The 21,134-nt window shown below is 38.8% G+C and overlaps 1 protein-coding gene across 17 annotated transcripts in view; it reads right to left on the reverse strand.

Annotated features, from left to right (window-relative positions):
- The window catches only part of CSNK1G1 (casein kinase 1 gamma 1), a 157,946-nt gene that overhangs the window by 24,664 nt on the left and 112,148 nt on the right, over positions 1 to 21,134 (reverse strand). For all 17 annotated transcript variants that reach the window (XR_002179007.3, XM_073799759.1, XM_073799789.1 and 14 more), the window contains 6 exons: positions 12,795 to 12,946; positions 11,022 to 11,256; positions 6,475 to 6,560; positions 4,484 to 4,568; positions 4,066 to 4,214; positions 3,316 to 3,420 (listed from right to left, as the gene is read on the reverse strand). Coding sequence is in view for 16 of the 17 variants with exons in the window: in XM_073799759.1 (XP_073655860.1) it covers positions 3,316 to 3,420; positions 4,066 to 4,214; positions 4,484 to 4,568; positions 6,475 to 6,560; positions 11,022 to 11,256; positions 12,795 to 12,946 (812 nt within the window). In the remaining variant the exon portion in view is untranslated. The remainder of the gene's footprint in view (positions 1 to 3,315; positions 3,421 to 4,065; positions 4,215 to 4,483; positions 4,569 to 6,474; positions 6,561 to 11,021; positions 11,257 to 12,794; positions 12,947 to 21,134) is intronic.

Here is a 21,134-nt window from a genome sequence, read left to right on the forward strand (position 1 = left end):
TTTATCGAACGGCTCCAACCTATTTTCCTAGCCTTGTCTCCTTTATTCACAGAATATATTTTAGCAAAATGCAACTAGATAATTTGCTGTTGCTCATATTTCCTTTTTGCTTGGAATGCCTCTTTCATTTCCACCCAATTCTTCCAAGAGCATTTCAAATGCAGCTTCTTTCATGAAATTCTTTGTCATGCTCAGATTAGATGAAAAGTCTCCTTCCAGTCCCTAAAGATTGTGATTTGGGATGCTTAGCTGTTCTGCCTTGTGTTGTAAGTTATCTGGTCACCTGGCTTATCTGCTTGTCAGTTCTTTGAGGACAAGGACTCCCTACTTATCTTGGTATCTCCAGGACACACTTTCACATAGCAAGTCCTTAGCTAGATTTAGAGTCAAAATTGCTGAAGAAAGGTTAGCTGTCCCTAAAGTTAATACCTTTCAATCTCTCTCAAGGAGAGATTTTAGTGTCTTCTTTGGCTGATTTCAAAACTTGCAAAGAATTAATCTTAAAAAAAAAAAAAAAGCGTAAGGAAAAAACCCTGAAGGTGGAACCAAAGCAATGAGACCACAGACTAAGATACAGTGTAAAGGCTGAAAAGACACTAGAAATCCATTTACCCACAGTGCACAGTGCAGAAAGAATTCTACCCCATTAGAATTCAGAATCCTGCTGGAAAGGAGGTATAAAATTTGCACTGATGTGGGGAATTTCAATCCCTTAGCAGCCATGGGATACTAAAAACCCTAAAAGAAAAAAAAAAAAAAAAATCAAACACGCTTTCAAGACTCAAGTCTTCAAAAAGAAGCTTACTGCCTTGTAGATGAGATTTCCTAATTACATACCTGGGTTTAATGACTTTTCACTTGAAAGTACACTGAAATTCACTGTACTTTTACTCAGATACTAGGTATGACCTCATTTTCCACCCTGGAAATCTAGGTTTTCAACCATCTCTTTTCCCCATACCTTTAAAATTCATTCAAAACAGCAACATTGATTATGAATTCACTGAAGCAGAAAAGACAAGGGAAACTAAAGGAAACACATATTTTAGTTTTCAAATATTCTAAAAATATTTGAATATTTATTCAAATAAATATTGAATTATTTGAATAAGTATTCAATATTTATGATGGGCAGGTATGTTATGATTTCACTGACTACTTAAATTATTTTTTTATTTCTTTCATACCTTTACTATTTAAATGTATATTTCATTATAAGGTAACATAACTCCATTATAGAATAGTTTGTAGGGGCTCCCCTGGTGGCGCAGTGGTTGACAGTCCACCTGCCGATGCAGGAGACACGGGTTCGTGCCCCGGTCCGGGAAGATCCCACATGCCGCGGTGCGGCTGGGCCTGTGAGCCACGGCCGCTGACCCTGCGCGTCCTGAGCCTGTGCTCCGCAACGGGAGAGGCCACAACAGTGAGAGGCCTGCGTGCCGCGGAAAAAAAAAAAAAAAAGAATAGTTTGGAAAAATATTACCCACAATACTACAACTTCCAACACTACTTCTGTTAATATTTTGGCATTATCTCCTCCCACTGACTTTCTCATTTTCCCTTCCCCTTCAGAAAAATTATGAGGTGTTTCTAATTTTGTACTGTGATTTCTTTACTATACAACCATAAACATTTTCAGGTTGCTACAAGTTTTCCTAAATATTATTTTAAGTGGCTAGATAATATTCCACTGAATAAATGCATTACAATTCATTTTATTATAACCCAGTTTGATAAAAAATTTGAGCGGATCCATAACCATTCCCTTATAATTGGATAGGTGGATCATTTCTAAAACTTTGCTAGAAATAGCACCGTGACAGTTTAATGCACATAAGTAAATCTGTATCTTGGATTGTTTTATTGTGATTGTTTTATTATGATTCCAAGAAGTAAAATTATTCTATCAGAGAGGATTGTAACTTTATCAAATTACTTTCTAGAGAATTTGTAACAATTTGCAAAGTCAAGAGCAATGCATGAGAATGTCATTTGAACTGTGCACTCTACACTTTTTAAAAGGGGGGTAGGGGAGAACGACTGCAGAAGTCAACAGTACTCTGCTGTCAAATCACAAGTCAGTCAAAATAGAATCATTAGCCAAGTACTCTGATTAAAGTATGTAACTCTGGACCCAATTAGGGGTCATAGTTTGCTAAACCCCATCTTTTTGCCTACCTACTCTCTCTTTTATCTACTCTCTAATACATAGATTTCCTTCCTTCACATATTTTTTTCTTCCCCAACATGCCACACATACATGCCAAAAGTATGTACTCACTGGTGAGTCTATCTATATTTGTGTACGTACTTTACTGCATGTATGTGTGTGTGTGTATACCTAAATATACTACTTTTTTGTTCGTTTTTGTTTTAGAGGGGGCACCTGGATTCTATATTCTATTTTTAACCTATGTACTTTCACATGTACATCTGTGACATAAGTGTTTTTTGCATTTTATTGTAAAAATGTCTGTGAGGTCAGGGATGAGGGGGGAACAAGCTAATTTGATATGATTATGTGTGTGTGTGTTATCTGTTTATTATTCTTTGCTTCTTTATCTATTGAGGTACTCATTTTCCTCTTAGCAATATATAGGGTAATGAGGATTAAAACTGTCATATTTACTTCCCAATCAGTTACCCCTTTCTTTAAATGCTGTCAAATTTGTTGATTTTTTTTTTTTTGGCAGGGGAAGGGGTGGTGTTTGCCTCCTCTGTCTTTAGGCTGAGAGAAGCCTCTCATCCAAACCACTAGCTTCCCAAACCATGATCACTGAAGGATGGATGACACGGCCTTCTCTGGAATGGCCTAAAGCAAAGCTGAATCTTCACTACAGGTCCAGATCCTGGCCAGCTATAAAGTTAACCTGGATATAGGGACAGAGGTGGGGTGGAGATGCCAGTCCATGCCTATGTCAGCTGGAAGTCCAAATTACCCACCTTTCTTAATCAGCAAGGGAAAACCGGCATGGGTGAGAGCTCTACTCTGGACTGCAGATGAGACCCAAAGTGGGCTACCCTGTCCATCCAGTGTGTTTTTGGGCCTGTGGCAGACTGTCCCTTTCAGCCAACAGATTTTGACAGGCCCAGCTTCTCTAGAGCAGATGCTTCATGTAAGACACCTGGCCACATCTCAGTGCTATTACACAACCCTGAGGGATGCTGGAATGCCGCACCACAACAGTGAGTAACGCTAAGCCCTTTGTCTTTAATTTCAGTATATACGCTTAAGTGGAGAAGCTGAAGAATTTGGATTTTAATATTAGCCACAAAGAAGGGGGATTTCTGAAACAATGAAGGTCCAACACATACCTGATTTCGTAGAGGCTGTTGTGATGGCCGATCCCTGTGTGTGTGGCTTTCTCGAGTTATTGCAGATGCACCAGAATCTACATGAACTGACCCTACTGGAGTAGGCTGAAAAAATACATAACAAAAAGTCAAATGGGGAAAACAGGTCCAACTTAATGCCTCCGCAAAGGACAGCATCATTCTAATTCTAACAGAACAGTAGTAATTATTATTACTGTTATTATTACACCAAGGCCAGTTTCAAGTCTTCTTGCCTTTTCAGTTTGCTTATCTGCAAAAGGGAGACAGTTTGGTCCTCAATAGTTCATTGGAGAGTAGCTTGCCTTCGAAAAGAAAAATAACATCCTACAGTGATGACTGTTAGTATGCTCTAAGGCCCTGCGAACCCAAGGCCAGAAGAAAAAATTCAGAAGTTTCCTCTGGTGCTGGGCTCCACCCGACGGAAATCAAGTACCTTAATAGCTTATGTAGCACCAGCTCCTGGATCATTCAAAGAAAACTTCTTAAAAACTGACTTAAATTCTGATATCTTAGGACACAGTGGTCATAATCTTAAAAACACAGTTAGTAACTCCTTTTTTACTCTAGTGAGAGTGACCCCTGGCATCACCCTGAAAAGACTGGCAAATGGAACGTCTACAGTCAAAGGAATGTTGTTTTTTTTTCCCCCATAGATTTAAGCAGAAAGTCTGGCAAGGGTAGTGAGACAGTGCTGGTCTGAGGTGAGAACGTTAAAAAGAAGATACTTACAATAGGCCTCCCGACCCAATCATAGGCGTAGTCAAAGGTGTAGCCTTTCCTTTCAAAGAGGTCTGTGAAGAGCGTCCGTAAATACTCATAGTCAGGTTTTTCAAAGAAGTCTAATCGCCTGACATATCGCAGGTAGGTTGCCATCTCCTCTGTTAGGAAAGAGGTTAAAGGCCACGCTCATTAGCTGAATGCTTCTCATGGGGAGAAGCTTTGGGCCAGGCAAGGAATATCTGTACAGACTATTCGACACTGATGTTTTCTTTATGGACCAAATCAAAGTGATAAAACCTATCTTGATTTAAATAACAATAAAAGGAAACGTAAATTTTCTGGAGAGTATCTAGAAATACTAAGATATGGTCTCCACCTCCTTCAAAGCTTCAGTCACACTGGCTGGAGTGTCCTTTCAGCATCCTACCTGGAAAGTTTTCACAGAGAGCTTCAATGGGAGTATTCCTTTTGGTGTCACCAATTTTTTGATATCTTTCTTTTAATGTATCAGCCTGTAGAGAAGAAAGAGAGAAAGTTAGTTGGAAAGAGGTGTTAAGTATGGGAGGTCCAATATGTTTCGGGACATAATGACTGTTTCACTCAAACTGGCAGGATTTGTTAGATAGTCTCAATTTTTTTCTAATACTAACAAACAAGAAATGTAGTAGAGATGATATATTTAGATATGTACAAAACATCCGTTCTGGAAAGTTTTACTTGCAAATACATTTAGTAGTCTCAGATAAACACCACCAAATGTAATGAGATGAGAGGCTAAGATAAGAAAATAAATTCAAAATTATAACAGCTTAGTAATGACCCATGGCCACTAGGGTTCAAAATTTATTCGACCTTCTCATCCTTAGATCAGCTCTAGATAAGATTAAAAACACTGCTAATCCAAATGGGGGCAAACAGACAGATGGCTCCACAACATATTTATTGTGAAGTTGAATAGAAAAAGAACAAGATGTAAGAAAACTGCCTTTCTAAGAACCTGCTGTATAAAAAATAAATAAATTAAATTAAATTAAAACAAAAACAAAAGCAAAAAACAACTGCCTTTCCACAATGTGCTTCCAGAGGGAAAAATGTTAACTATGATACAGGCATGGCTAACAGACAGGTTTGCTATATGTCAGTGGCTCAAAGTAGCCAAGTCTGGTTTGCTCAAGACTGTAGACAGAGGGCTCCTGGAGCATGGACCAATAATGTGGTCTCAAGGATTCTCATGAGGCTCTGCCTAGCCTGCTGCACCAGGCTTTAAGCAATTATGTTTTGAAGTATACTGGAGGAGTTTTAAATCTACAACTACCACTAAAATGATTCATGGATCATGAGAAAGTTTCAAGCAATTAATAATACACAAATGCATTATTTGGCTGTATAATGAGCAAATAGGATGTGAAACTCTATTTGACAGCTGTCAATATCAATGAGAAGGTATATGTGACTAGGAGAAGACCATGGAGGAGATGTTAGGAGAGGAATTTAACGGGAAAGAAATAAAATCTTCCCAAAGGGAAGCGATAAAAGCCTCACTTTTCAGGACAATGTCCAAGAAAGCACAGCAAAACGAATCATTCTGCCCTTCGGGAGGGAAGGGGTATAGTAGTACCCAAAGCTACCAATTAAGTTTCCTTCCATACTAACATGTTGAAATAAATCACAACTCAAAAATGTCTTGCATTTAACTATCTAATGGGACGGAGAATGGGTTAGAAGCTCACCATTTCCTAGTCTAACCGCCAGAGGCACAGAGTAATCATTACAATGGTTGTAACTATAATTAATAGTTAACTTCGACACAAATGCACTGTATTGACACCTACCTAAGGAAGGCTATTTAAACTACACATTTTACAAGGAACAGCTATTTTATGCAAAGGCATTTATTCAATTAAACACTTGAACAGCAATGTTAAACCTGGATTTTCATTTTAGTTCAGGTGGGTCCTTCGCCTATATAGGAAGAACAAGTATTTCCCAGTTCCCCTTAGGGGCACACCTAGCCCTGCTGGCCTTGCTGGTAAAATGTGTAGCAGCTGCTATCATCCATTTGTTCCAGAAATTCTCCAACACCCTGGGAACAATATGCCTGCTACATAATGTTAGTGAAGGAGGCATACTGACACAGAGAGAAAAGCAGCACTGCCAAGGCTGGGAGGGAATGAGGGAAGAGATTATGGAAAACTCGAAAATAAGGAAGAAGGATCAGAAGGGGAAGAAGCAAACGTGGGCAAAACAGAGCTTCCAAAGCCCAGGTGAGCATTTACATTATAGACTAATGTCGTTCCTGCCTGTCATCCCTGTAGCCAATCTTCCCCTTTGTGCTTCCTACAGACATCAAGTAAGCAACCCCTTCATTATCAACTGAGTATTTAAACAAAGCCCTCCACTGAGCACTTCCAAGGATACCTTGAGTCCTTGCCAGGGTAGGCTGCCTCGAAGGAAATACATGAACATATGGCCTAAGGCTTCCAAATCATCCCGCCGGCTTTGCTCTAAAAAGGAAGACAGATGACACATTATGTTTGCAGTTATTAAAGCAGAAAGGGGTTCAAAACCAAGTAATCCCTTCAGAAACCCGTCTGCTCTGGAAAGGCTCTGCTTACTAATTCTTTGTATATCTAAATCAGGGATAGTATTTTAGATCAAAACCAGAAACAACGTGTACTTCCTTTGCCTAGATCTGCTACTGGCAAGTAAATATCAAGTGAAAAGAGCAAATCCTAAACTAAAACCAAGTCCAAATCACCAAATGGTGAGTAACCACCCCTCACTCTATGCCGTCACCTTCCTGAAAGTAAGATAATTTAAACAAAATGTTATTTCTAGTACATGGGCTACAATTACTCTTTGGTTACCATCACGAAAAGTGAGCAGCAGATTGAGTAGCTGAGGCTGTTAAGAGAGTCCATTCTGGCTAGGCCCGCAAAGACACAAGCTGCAGAATGCCTAGCATACATGCCTAGTGCTTGTTATTCATCATAAAAATTAACACTTAAAATTTAGTTTAATGTAAGCCAACATCAGGGCACAATCCTCAGCTCCATCCCATTTGTACCATGTCCCATAGCCACCTAAAGAAAAATTTAAAGTTTATTACTAAGGTGCCCTTTGTGGGCACATAAAACAGTATCCCTGCATTCAGAGAGCTTATCATGTAAAACAAGTTGCTGGATTTTTCTTTCTTTTCTTTAAATTGGGAAGATAAGGATGGTAAAGAACTGCAGAATAGTTAATAAAAAATTGTAACTACATCTCAGAAAACATCTTATACATTCTTTGGCTGTCAGACAATAGAAGTAGTACATTCTTCCATTTTTAATTGCCAATTACAATTTATCTCAGACATTTCATGTGTTTATTTTTCAGAATCGAGTTCTGGGCTTTATCAAAAGAAATGACAGATGCAAGAATAAGGGGCTATCTTAAACTTGATTTTGTCTTCTTTGTGCAGAAACTAACAGAGTCAGGGAGGCAGGGAAAGCTACTCAGGTAACCCAAAATACAAAAGCACAACACATTTAACTGCCGCCTCCAATTACAGGAAATTTGCATGAAAAAGAGTGCATAGTACTCTACAGGGCAGATGAAGAAAGAAAAGGCAACTTTCTAAATTGTACTTTGAAGGAGGTTTTTGGAAATGAGGTCACTAATGGGAAGGGGCGCCACCTGACAAGAGACATAAATAACATAAAGTTGAGCTGATACAGAGCAACTGAAATAATCTTAAAAAGAATGAAGCAAAACAGCAAGGTCATCAGAAGCTTTTGACTACAAGGCTTGCCTGAAGTTTGCAATAAATTTCATATGTAATTGAAAACAAAAAGAGATTTTGTTAACAGAACTTAAAGAAACAGATTTTGTCAACAGACAAAAACAGATTTTGTTAACAGAACCTAAAGATACACCAAAAAAGAAAGAACAAGCAGGGTGAGTTGAGGCCTCCCACAAAACAGGGCAGATAGAGAAACCACACTCTGCAGGTTCTCACACTATATCACACCTACTCATCGCCTCTCCATTTTTATATACACTTCCTGTAAGGAGGCCCCTTGGTAATAAATAATTCAGGGGACAAATGGTTGTACTTTAGACAGTTGAGCACTAGAGGGCGAAACTCTCCACATTTTCAATGACTGATCGGCCCTACAGAAATAAGCCCAGCTCCTCTTCACAGCAAAGCCGTTATAAAATGAGATTTTAAAAAAAAATCAAAAACCAAAAAATATAATAAACACATTTAAACTCACTGGAATAAGTAATAAAGTAACTTTTCAAATACTTAAAACCACGAAGAAAAGCTGTGGAATATGGGATAACAGGAAAAATAATGGTTCCTGAGTCAGGTTATCTAGGTCTTGGCCTGTCCTTTCTATTAATTTATCAATCCACACAAAATTAAGCACGGCCAAGTCACCTTTTGGGCTTCGATTTCCTCATCTGAAAAACAAGTGGTTGATTTAGATACTCTGAAAAGTCATTTTCCATTTCTAAAATTCTAAAATAATCTACAATAATTTAAATCATAAAGGCCTTTCAAAAAAAATGAGAGTGAAAATCAGAGCCATGCTTTATTTCCACATTTCTTTGAACACTCCACATTCATTCAATTCAGGATTTCAATTCAGTATTTCCCTTGTTTTTTTCATGCAGGACATTTCATTTTCAAAGAAAAAAGGTTTCAATACCAGTGAGACCAGGAGGACACAAAATCCTTCCATACCATAAAGGCTTGCTTTTCAACCAATCAGAAAGATGTGCTTGGTTTACTTGCATCACATCCCTGATTTTAGGTCAAATATATTTTGCTGAAGGAAAGGGGCCAGGTGACCCAGTGTCCTCACCCTAACTTCAAACATTAAGGAATACAAAATGGGCAGACTTAATCAGTGGGAAGGTGGCTAATCTAATGTAGTAAATATCAGGTTTAGGGGGCTGCTTCCCTTGTTTTCTGCCCTCACAAAATTAATAGGCAATTCTTTCCAGGTCATTTGAAGATACACTTCCCTTTTTCTTCATTACAACATAAAGGATGCAACACATTTGAAGACCAATAGGATTAGGGTTCCTACAGAAACCTCTCTGGGTTTGAGACCATGGCCAGAGTTTAAAGGGCATGTGACAACCACCTATATGTATTCTCTGTAATAGGGACATTATAGACAAATACGGTGACAGGTTGGATCTGACCTGAAAAAAACTCTGGAACTCAGGAAGTCCACGCGTGGAGATACACTCAAAAGTTCCAGCAGAAATGGCTACATCAAGAGATAAAGGAACCTGAGTCTGATGACAGTAGATGCTTAAAACATATTTTGTTGAATAAATGATAACTAACATTATAGAGTCTTTACTATCATCAAGCACTAAACAGTTTATATGCATTATCTCACAGAACCCTACGGTATAAGGTACTATTACCATACATCTTTCAGGGTGGGTGAGATAACTGATGCTGATGAAGGAAGGTTACTGGACCACATAGGTTTAAGGGGAAAAGCCAGAATTTACATCCCTTTTTCTTAACTGTTACACTGTACCTTATACAAACAACATGGATATGCATCTTTTGTCTGTTCTTGCCTTTCCTGACAAGAATAACAAAATCAGAACACAAATGCTGAGCCCAGGAGGCAGGAATTAGAACAACTTCTAGACTCTGTCAGTTAACCCAAACAATCATGACTTTACTATGTACCACACACTCTATCTCCTTGTAAAAAGGAAGGAAGAAGGGAATTCTGAGCCCTATGCAAGAGACCCATGTTACATATATTATCACCCATTCAACCTGCAAAACATCCTTGTGAAATGTTACTCTATTTTTACAGGTAAGTTTCAGGGAGATTAAGTAACTTGTCCAAAGTGACACCAGTAATAAGTGCCAGAGAACCTTCCAGCCTAATTTTAAGCTATTATGTTAAGTGAGAATATCCATGTGGTTACCGAAAAAATCCTGACAGCATTCATTTCAACTCGGGTTGTATCATACCACTTTATAATGTCATTTTTACTCTTCACTAATACTAGAATCCTCATCTGAATATCTGAGCAGTTTACTTGATGAGGCAACTTTATAGCAATTTACATTAGCTTTAATGTACTATTGTGTAAAATACTTATTGTGTAAACTGTTCGTTAGTATTTAAATACCTTACATAATTAGCTACGTCTAGGAGTCTAATATTCTGTTTATATGTCTACTCTCTAGGGTGGTGATTTTCGAACATATCTTTTCAATCACCTTAGAAGCTTTTCTTCAAATATAATCTTCCAATGAAAGCCCAATATATAAAACAGATAAAAAGGGAAGCTTTCCTGGAGAAGCTGGCAAGGGCCCAGGGCCCTACCGACTGGGCCTTCTCACTGTTCCTTAGGCTTCCCTCGCAAATACTCTCCCCTGGACTAGTCCCTCTAACAAGTGAGACTACAGCTTTTAGCAATATTTATGCAAATTGTCTATCCTGCGTAAAATTCAAGACTCATGGAAAGGCAAATATATTTTCACTGAATAAGACATAGGCTTCTCCCTGAAAAATGAGTCACGAAACTATGCACAGAGAACAGAAGGCTAGTCCGTGTTTTAGTGAAGCACTGTTCCTCAAAGCAGATATCAGCCTGATGTCCTTTTCAGGTTATATATGGGGCCATTTGTATGTAAATATAAAACTCATCACTGAACTTACTAAAATGTTATCATCTTAATTCAATAATTCAAGTACCACACTCCGAGAAACTAAGCATTTGGAAACAAAGAATGAAAAATCCTTAAGTTGTCAACAGGATACTTAGGAAAGTCACTAACTTACCATCTTAATTTCTCAAGTACAAAAATCACTTACCCTGTGAAGCAATAAGAATCACAAGTTGTAATGCACAATGGGTACAAAAGTGTTTTGGGAATAAAAAGGTGTTTTAACAACCTGCCGCTTTCATGGAGCTGAAAAGAAACACACCTTTGCCAAGATGCGTGTTGATAGACATGTATCTTGCAGTTCCAGTTAAACTTTTGTGCTCCCTATAAGGTATATGCTTTTTGGTTTCAGGGTCAATGTATTCCTTGGCCAGTCCAAAGTCTATAATGTGTATAACATGCTCTTTCTTATTGCCTTGTCGGCCAATCAGGAAGTTCTCTGGCTTGACATCTCGGTAAATGAGATTCTTTGAGTGCACGTATTCCATTCGGGAAAGCTGAAAGAGAGAAAAACAATGATAGAAATACTACTCTAAAGAAGTTTACTGTAAAAATACATCAGAACGTTTTCTTTTATCAGCCCAAAGCTTTGAAATTAAAATAAAACTCATTTCTTCACCACCCAGAGCCACTTTACTCTTGTAAACCAGAATATATTTCCTGATACAAATACATATATGACAAATATCAAGATAAAAGAGAGAAGGATAGGAACTTCCCTGGTGGTGCAGTGGTTAAGACTCCATGCTCCCAATGCAGGGGGCCTGGGTTCAATCCCTGGTCAGGGAACTAGATCCCACATGCATGCCTCAACTAAGAGTTCGCATGCCACAACTAAGGAGCCCGCCTGCCACAACTAAGATATTGTGCAGTCAAATAGATAAAAATTTAAAAAAAGAGAGAGAGAAGGATAGTACAGTTCATCTAAAATGATAATACACAGTTTTACTTCGTTATGCAACAATTTGCAAATGATGAATAGAGTTAGTGTTTTTATGTTACTTCAGAAAGTAAGCATTTGAGAGGCAAGAATTACTCCCAGGCAGGAAATCAGAATACGTTGGTGGCCTTTGAAGACAGGTGCCACTGCCACATTCACCTCCTGCCCACACCTTCCTATTCTCTGTCTCTTTGTTGCAGAAATAAGGGAAGTGAGGCCCAGAGAAGTTAATACTGGACTGATATCACAGAGCTAACTAACAGCAGAGGTAAGAGTATAGGTTTTATGAGAAAGTAAACATAGCCCAAAATAATAATCATAAAATTATTCAAATTTCATTAAGTTCACTTCTATCTTCAAAGCTTTTCTACTTAGTATAGAAAGGGAAGCACGAGCATTTGAATTTTTGACTCAAAAGTCAAGATCAATTTTCTAACATTTCCAAGTCTTTAAACTGGGTGAGACCGTCACCATTTCAGACCAATAAAGACATCCTTCTGCTTAGGGGATGACAAAGTTCTCAAAGGAACTGTCTTAACTGTTCCTTAAAGTGGTACTAGTGTGTAATTTGGTAGGAGCTGAGAAAGCTGCCTCTTCAGCTGTCTCAGTCTCTGTGAGAACTAGAGGCAAGAGAACTAAGGCAGGTTCTTGGTCACACAACTTCAGAATCTGATTTTAGGGCAGTGGGTTACATCTCCAATCTTTTCTTGGATGCGATGGTAAGGAGAGAGGGAGGACATGACAAAATTTTACAGTCATGTGTTTAAAACGTATAAATAAAACAACAAAGAAGTTACTTGCATCTGTACAATTTTTCCTAATCATCCTCTCTCTCCCTAAATAAATTTCCACTTCAGTCAAGGTCAGAGTATTGCTCCAAGGTGCAAATTCTTAAAATAGAGCAAACAGCAAATGCAGTGCGACTTCTCTGGATTAACCCTTTTTGCCCCAGCCAGCTTCCTAGAATGCCACCAAGCCAGTAAGTGTGCATTCACTAGGTGTCACTACAGCTAGTAAATCACCAACAGGGACACAAGGATGTGGCTGGGAGACCCGCCCCGCCTATCCTTCTGCAGAATGGCAACGCCAACTTACCAACTGAATGGCTATCATTAACACAGTCTTCAAAGTAAAAGTTCGGTCACAGAGATCAAACAAGTCCTCCAAGCTAGGGCCCAGAAGCTCCAGCACCATGGCATTGTACTTCCCACATGGTCCAAAGTAATACACCTGTGGGAGACCTTCACCTGAAAGCAGAGGGAAAATAGGGTGCAGAGTGAGGGACACAAAAACCAAAATATGAGATAGCTGCAACAGCACTAAGTAGATAAAAAGGAAATATAACTTGTGAGATTTTTGTTTTCTTTCATAGTCCCTACTGGAGAACTCAAACTGAGCACAACAGCTTCAAAGGGAACTAGTAATGTGTGGGAAAGGCTAAGCCATTGCACAATATGTTCAAATAAGCAGTTATTTAATACCAGAGTGCCAAAGGCATTTCCACTGCTATGTAGGACAGAGAATGGTCCCTGATCCACTGCTGGATCAGAGCGTAAACTATTCTCCCCCAAGGATGCCCAAAAGCGCACTAGCATAAAAGGTTCAAAAGATGGCTCATGAGCTCAAAGGCCAGGCTAACACACCTTGTTGCATTAGCTGGTTTCATTTGCACTCCCTATGCTTACTACCAAAGCCACAAGGAGATGGAACTGTTTCCAACTGTTGCTCTGAGGAGAGCTCAGACCGAAGGGCTGAGGTCACAGAGGATGCAGCCTGGTCCTTTTCTCATAGGGAGTCTCTGGAGTTTCCTGTTTTCTATCAGTTGGAGAAAAGTCAACAGACTGGGTTTGGTTACTGATAAGTAATTATGAAAGGAAAAGGAATAAAAATACAAGGCTGGGTTTTCCCCAGATTTGAAATTCATAGTTATAAGAAGCCAAAATCTAGACTTTCTCACCTACGTGGCAACTTGTGAATGAATTTCCTCCTTAAAGTGTATTGTAAATATGAGGCACTCAATAAATATGTGCTGAATGGCACCATGTGAACTGTAGGTATGAATGAGGCTACAGAACTTCTAAAAATCTGGTCTTATAGTGAGAACACTTCCATCTTAATACACTTATGTACACCACGGTCTACAGTTGTACACGCTGCAGATTACTGCTTGCTCCTGTCTGTAAGTTTTTTGGACAACAAAATTCTCTCCATCTTCGCATTTTATTTGTACAGATATGGTACAGGCAGAGGTAATTATATCTACTGTAATCTGAATGTTTGTGTCCCTCCAAAATTCGCATGTTGAAAACCTAATGCCCAGTGTGATGGTTTTAAGAGGTGTGGGCCTTTGGGAGGTGAGATCATGAGGGCAGGGCCTTCATGAATGGGATTAATGCCCTTAAAAAAGAGACCCCACAGAGCTCCCTAGCCCCTTCAGCCATGTGAGGACACAGTAGGAAGTCAGCAGTCTGCAACCCAGACGAGGGCCTTCACGAGAACCTGACCATGCTGGTATCATGATCTTGGACTTCCAGCCTCTGGAACTGTGAGAAATAAATTTCTGTGTTTATAAGCCACTCAGTCTGTAGTATTTTGTTACAGCAGCCCAACTGGATTAAGACAATGTCTAATACTTGGAACTTTAACCCAATGTGCCCATCCTTCTCTCCAGCACAGGTCTTGTATATCTGGAATCTGTATGATTCATTGCTATGATATGTGTTTATTTCATGTGCTGCAATAGTCTACCCTATTCCATCTAAATACTAAACAACTTCTTTCTTAGTGTTTAATAGGCTCATTCCTGTCTCCTACCACTTCATATAGTATACTCTGAATTGTCCTTGTGGTTGTTTTGATTCTCCCTATCTCCAAAAGGAAACAGAGTTGAATTTATCTTTTTTTCTCCTGTTGTTTTGAAGAACTCCTTCAGTTCATTTAAAGTATATAAAACCTAACAGCTGTTCCCAATGAGTTCTACTGAGAAATCCAAAGCAGAACAGTACCATAGAGATTTATTGCTTTTATTAATCAGATACATGGTAGATTGTAGTTTGGAGATCTTTAAAATTTTATATCCTATATAATAGTTTTTGATGTGACTAAAATTTGATTTTCCTAATATAAAAATTATACTCTTCAAAACAGGTGTGGCAGATCTGTTGGTTACCTGCTCAATATCCATTCCCTCCTTCTTTCTTAACAACAAAATTTCTAATTATTGTGAATAGCAACTCGCCCAGTTATAACTTTCCAGTCTCCCTCGATAATAGGAATGACCAGTGAGATGGAAGCAGAAATTGTTGCATAGGGTGGTTCTAGGGAAGTTCTTTCAAGGGAGCTGACTCAAAAAAAAAAAAAGGGAGCTGACTCAAGTTGGAGGTATGCCCCTTTGAGATGACCGAAGCTCCAGAAGCCATCTAGAACCATCAGATACCTTGAAGATTTAACATAGTACCAAGATGGATGGAGCAAAATTACAAGAACACAACCCTGACAGCTATGAAGCAACCACACTAATGTTGGGCTTCCCTTCCCTCTGGACTATTTTAATCCAAAAGAAAAATCAATCTGGGACTTCCTTGGTGGTCCAGTGGGTAAGACTCCGGGCTCCCAATGCAGGGGGCCCGGGTTCGATCCCTGGTCGGGGAACTAGATCCTGCATGCATGCCACAATTAAAGATCCCATGTGCCACAACTAAGACCCAGTGCAGCCAAAATAAATAATAAATAAATTTGAAAAAAATATATATATCTCATGTAGCTTTAAAAAAAAAAAAAGAAAAATCAATCTCTACCTGACTGAACTACTGTTATTTGGATTTTTCTTTTTAACAACCAAATCTAAGCCTAATTAATAAACATACTATTCCTTTACTTGGTTAAATTGCAAATCTAGGCACAATATCCTTCTGAAGTACAAGGTAAAAGTCAGACCTGTGTAGAAATATAATATTGGCATAATTTTCTAACCTGCTGCCAATACTTAAGGATCAGTTTAAAAATAAGACAGATGATCATCTTGTTCTTGACAATCTTCGGTACCAAATCTAGGCATCTCTTGCCAGAAATTTCCATGTTTACAAAAAAGTCACAAAAGCTTTCTGGGTGATGTCTATAATTTTTAACTGTGAGTAATGTCACTCGTAACTCCTGCCTAGTAACTTCAAAGATGCGAGGAGTTCCTGCTGGCTGCATTATTGCTCCTTTTATTAAATAGTCTGAATCTCACAATACTCTGTTGGGCTTTGGGATGCTCAGGACAATTTCTAGATTACTGAGTGGCCTTGAGGCTTTTCTCAAAGATGGACTAGGTCCAAGATGCTAGTGTAGAAAGAGCTCAGCTGGTTCTGCTACCAACTCTGAAAATTCTTTCACCTCTTTGCTCTTTTTCATCTGTAAAGAGGAGGGGTTTAGACTGGTTCTCTTTTATTTTTTATGTTTTGGCCACGCCGCGTGGCATGTGGGACCTTAGTTCCCTGACAAGGGATCGAAACCTCACCCCCTACAGTGGAAGCGTAGAGTCCTAACCACTGGATTGCCAGGGAAGTCCCTAGACTGGTTCTCTTTTAAATCCAAAATTCTGATTATAGCTAGGATTTCCTTCTAGCTACCTTCTAGGTTCCTCTTTGTAAAGCCATAGCACCAGTATGAATGAAACTTCTCTTCATGTTATATAAAATATGCATAGTACAAATTCAAATGTAGCTTGTAGTGGTAACTGGTAGTGGTACTCAACTGAAAGTGTGTATATTAGAAATATCTCCAAAACTTTAGAAAACAGATACAGTGACTTTACTTCAAACCTACCAAACCAGAATTTCTAGTAGTGGATGTAAGCATAGCTCCACAGGTGATTCAGAAGTGCAACCTAGAGGGTAGAAATAAAGGGCATTGCTTTGCTTTACGGCTAATATATTATGAAGACTCAGAAAACACTGACAGACTAATCTGTTTCAGAAGTTCTCTCACATCAGAACAACTGGACTCAACACCTACTGAAAGGAATCATTTTAAGGCTATTTGAAAGACCTGTTTAGAGTTTCTTAGGTATTACAGAAAATGTGCTGCTGACTATAGAAGTCTCTTTGGGAGATGTGGCCTTAATTTATTAGAACTGTCTGTACAGATAAAGATGCCCACACAAGTTCCAATCTGTGTCTGGTTTCACACATGATTGCCCCAAAACTGGCCAGTGCTGGTGGTGAACAACACAGACACAGGCCCACTAAGAAAGTCTGCCTCTTTGGTCAGAGATTATTGTACAGTAATGATTTATCACCTGGGCTGTATTTAAATGAGAAATCCTGTATATTATGTTTCACACTACTTTTGCAGAGCTATCGCTAATCCATTGTTTAGGAAATTTTAAATTAATCAACATTATGGTGGAACTCCTTTAATAAGACTGGGGATGAGGGCAAAGCCTTAAATGCAATAAACATGCTGAAAACAAGGTACTTCCTGCAAATAATTTTGAGGTAAAGGCAATGAAGTGGGGGAAGTAAGCAATGTAGATATGCACTGAATTCTTTGATCCATGGTATTTCAGAAACTAAGGTACTGTTATAATCTCTCATCTGCTCTGAAAATAAAAGCACTTAGTTAAGGTCTCCCTCCTAAATTGGTCAACTGCATAAAAGCTTGAAAATTAAAGAAGTAGATTCCAAATTCTCCTCTTCTGAAGGATTTCCAACAGATTTCATTATATTACCTTTAGCCACAGGTTAAATCTCTCATAAACCAAAACTGCAAGGTTCTATACACACTGTACAAGTTACAGTGTATATTTTCACAGGGAACTATGAAACAGCTTTTCCATCCATCAATAACATATTCTTATAACTCCTGCTGGACATATGACCCACACATATATCAAATTGCACAGAACAGGAAGCGAGATGTATAACACTACGGCTAATTTTCAGTCTGTCATAAATTTAACTTGGGTTAAACACACCAAATCAAGGGTAACGGCTTCTTTATCATCCAAGCTGTTACCTAAAAAGATTCCATAATGTATTATGAACAGTAACTACTCTAAGTAGAGATATTTTTAAATACACATCAGGCTGAGAACTGAAATAGAACCACCTTGAAGCTTTTGGTAATTTGATCACATTATTGCCTAATAATTAGCCTTTCATTATTTTTGAAAAACTAAATTACCTAGATGTGAAGCAAACTCAAGTAAGTCCCACACCTACATTAATACCTGGATGTAAAAAAATAACATCATATAAATATTTCTATGAAAAAATAAGTATATGCTGATGATGACTGTCTTCTAAAGTCAGGGCTTTAGGAAAAAAACTTTAAGGACATAATGACCTTGGCAATTCCCTTCTTTTATTTATACAGTTTGCTTTTTAATTTTTAGAGAAAAGAGGAGAGTTTTTCTCCAAAGTTAAGCTGTCCTTGGTCCCATCAATGGTAGTGGCTTTTAGCACAGCTACTGGATGTTCCTTAGTGTTTATGAGAGGTCAGGGAATTACTGACACACAGGGAATTATCACCAGGGGTAATAATAATAATATTAAATAAGTCCACTTAACAAGAAAGCAGAAAGAATAGGCAGACAAACATGATAATATTCCATAGGAAGAAGTGAAAGGGGAAAATGAAAGCATAGGCTTTAAAACTCAGAAAATAACTCTATAAAAACAATGCATTATTACAAAAATATGAGACAATACATGTGTTGGTTTCTCTTTTAAAAAAAGAACAGAATCCCTCTCATTTCTCTGACTCTGAAAAAAATGGCTTTTTACAATAAGAACCAGTTCAACATATGAATCTACTTCAACTAAACTGCTGATTTAATAACAGAAACAGCTAGACCCAAAATTAAAGAATCAGGATTACTTTGCCTTACCTATAATGAAAAATGTTTTGCTACTGTCTTGTTCACTGGCCTCTTGGGAACTGGAGTATCACCAGACATATGCTCCTAAAATGAGCTCAAATTTGTGTGGTGGGAGAAGAGAAGGTGAGGAAAGGCAGAGCAGAGGAGTAATCTCACATTTCCGAGCCAGAGAAATTGAGCTTTTACAGTTTCTCTATTACATACACACATAATTACAAAGGCCTTAAGCCTCAAAGCAGGTTCAAAGTTTTGTTTATCCAAAGGAGGCAGGAAAGAAAGTCCAAGATAGGACATATTTCTTCTGCAGCAGATAGCATCAAAGATAAAAAATGTGTGTTGTGTACTGGGGGTGGGATTGAAGGGTAGGGGATCCTTTCTCTTCTCCAAAAGACTGACAACTCAGCTCAGAACTGGTAAATTTATAGGATAAAAAAAAAAACCCAATCTCTGAAATTTTACCACTTTGTCCCTGTGATTAAGTTATATAGACAGGGTCTCCCTGGTGGTGCAGTGGTTAAGAATCCGCCTGCCAATGCAGGGGACATGGGTTCGAGCCCTGGCCCGGGAAGATCCCACATGCTGTGGAGCAACTAAGCCCATGCGCCACAACTACTGAGCCTGAGCTCTACAGCCCGCGAGCCACAACTACTGAGCCCACGTGCCACAGCTACTGAAGCCTGCGCGCCTAGAGCCCGTGCTCCGCAACAAGAGAAGCCACGACAATGAGAAGCCTGCACACCAGAACGAAGAGTAGCCTCCACTCACCACAACTAGAAAAAGCCTGCACACAGCAAGACCCAACACAGCCAAGGGGAAAAAAAAAAAAAAAGTTATATAGACAGACTATCTACTGAGCTTCAAAAGCTGAGAGATGATCAATTCTTCTTAACACACACTTGAACAATAACAACTAAAAAGAAAGCTATAGCAGGCATTTAGAAAGAATAAGAAGAAAAAAAATGAGATTATTCAAAGTACAGTGAACCTCTTCCTGACAATCCTGCCCCACTCCCATTACACTTTCTTTGTCCATGTATCTGCCTTCCCTATGAACTAAGAGAAGGCTGTTTGAAGGCAGTGACTACTATGTGTTAATTATGTTTGTATATCGGTGCCTAGCACCAGTCCAAGCACATGGTAGATAAGGGCAGAATAAGTACTAAGTAAATAAATAAATACAATTCAGTGAAATTGACTTGAGTTTTCTATTTGGAACACACAATATTTAAACCTCAAAATGCTAAAATACACAGAGCAAAACAAATTAATCAGATTTTAAATGTGTGGGAATGCTAACATAATTGATACTTCTGAGTAGTTCTTATTTGGATTTCATGGGAATGATATTTAAGAAGTTCTGTTGGGTAAGCCACCAATATGAAGATTCCAAGTAATTCAGAGTTGTAGTATTTCTACATGGACTTTCTTCTGTGTATTTTCTTCCATGATGGTTGTATATGGTATGTGCAGTTATGTCTTTGCTGTTCCCACATGCAGGTGAACTATTTATAATTATTCATTTTAGTGGACAGTACTGAAAAACATACACACAAACAAATGTAACCGTCTTCCTATCTCTCAATAAAGCACCTGCCCATCCAAATAGATTAAATGACCAACGAAATTAGCCATCTAAGTTGTCTAATGTGCAAAGGAAGTCTGATGACATCTTCCTATCCTTTTCTTCTCCCACTCCATTTTTAGACACATTCTTTATTTTGGTCCTGTCTAACTTGGAATTATATGGTCTTTTCTTTACATACATAGCCCTTTTCCATCTCACTTCAATTTCACAGTCATCCTATGAACAAAAGAGGGAAAATACTAATGACTCCATTTTACATATGAGATAGAGACCCTGAGAGACATCGTGTGACCTTTCCTAGCTGACGGGGTGCCCAAGTAACACAACCAGACCTCTCAACTCCAGAATCACTGCTCACGTCGCTATACTAAGCTGCCAACATTCTCCGCCTTCGTTCTTCTTCCCTTTCATTCATGTGGTTGCCAAAGTTATTCTCTGCGCTCCCTACCCCACTTCTTCCAAACCACATGCCTTTTTGGTTACCATTATCCTTCCAGGATATAAATCTGCTACCCTACTACACAGGCAGATGAATCTGGTTAATCTGTCCTACCCACCTCCTTGGTTCCCAATATTTATTTTTGGCTGCGATGGGTCTTCGTTGCTGCCCACGGGCTTTCTCTAGCTGCAGCGAGGAGGGGCTACTCTTCATTGCAGTGCGCGGGCTTATTATAGCGGTGGCTTCTCTTGTTGCAGAGCACGGGCTCTAGGCCTGAGAGCTTCAGTAGTTGTGGCTCGCGGGCTCTAGAGAGCAGGCTCAGTAGCTGTGGCATTCGGGCTTAACTGCTCCGCGGCATGTGGGATCTTCCCGGATCAGAGCTCGAACCTGTGTCCCCCGCATTGGCAGGTAGATTCTTAACCACTGCATCACCAGGAAAGTCCCGATATTTTTATATCAGTTACCTGAATACTATTTTACAGTTTTTACATCATCTGTCCATCTCTCTATAGTTTTTTTAAATTAATTAATTTATTATTTATTTAT

This window comes from Tursiops truncatus, chromosome 2, assembly GCF_011762595.2.
Source record: "Tursiops truncatus isolate mTurTru1 chromosome 2, mTurTru1.mat.Y, whole genome shotgun sequence".
NCBI classification, from domain to species: Eukaryota; Metazoa; Chordata; class Mammalia; order Artiodactyla; family Delphinidae; genus Tursiops; species Tursiops truncatus.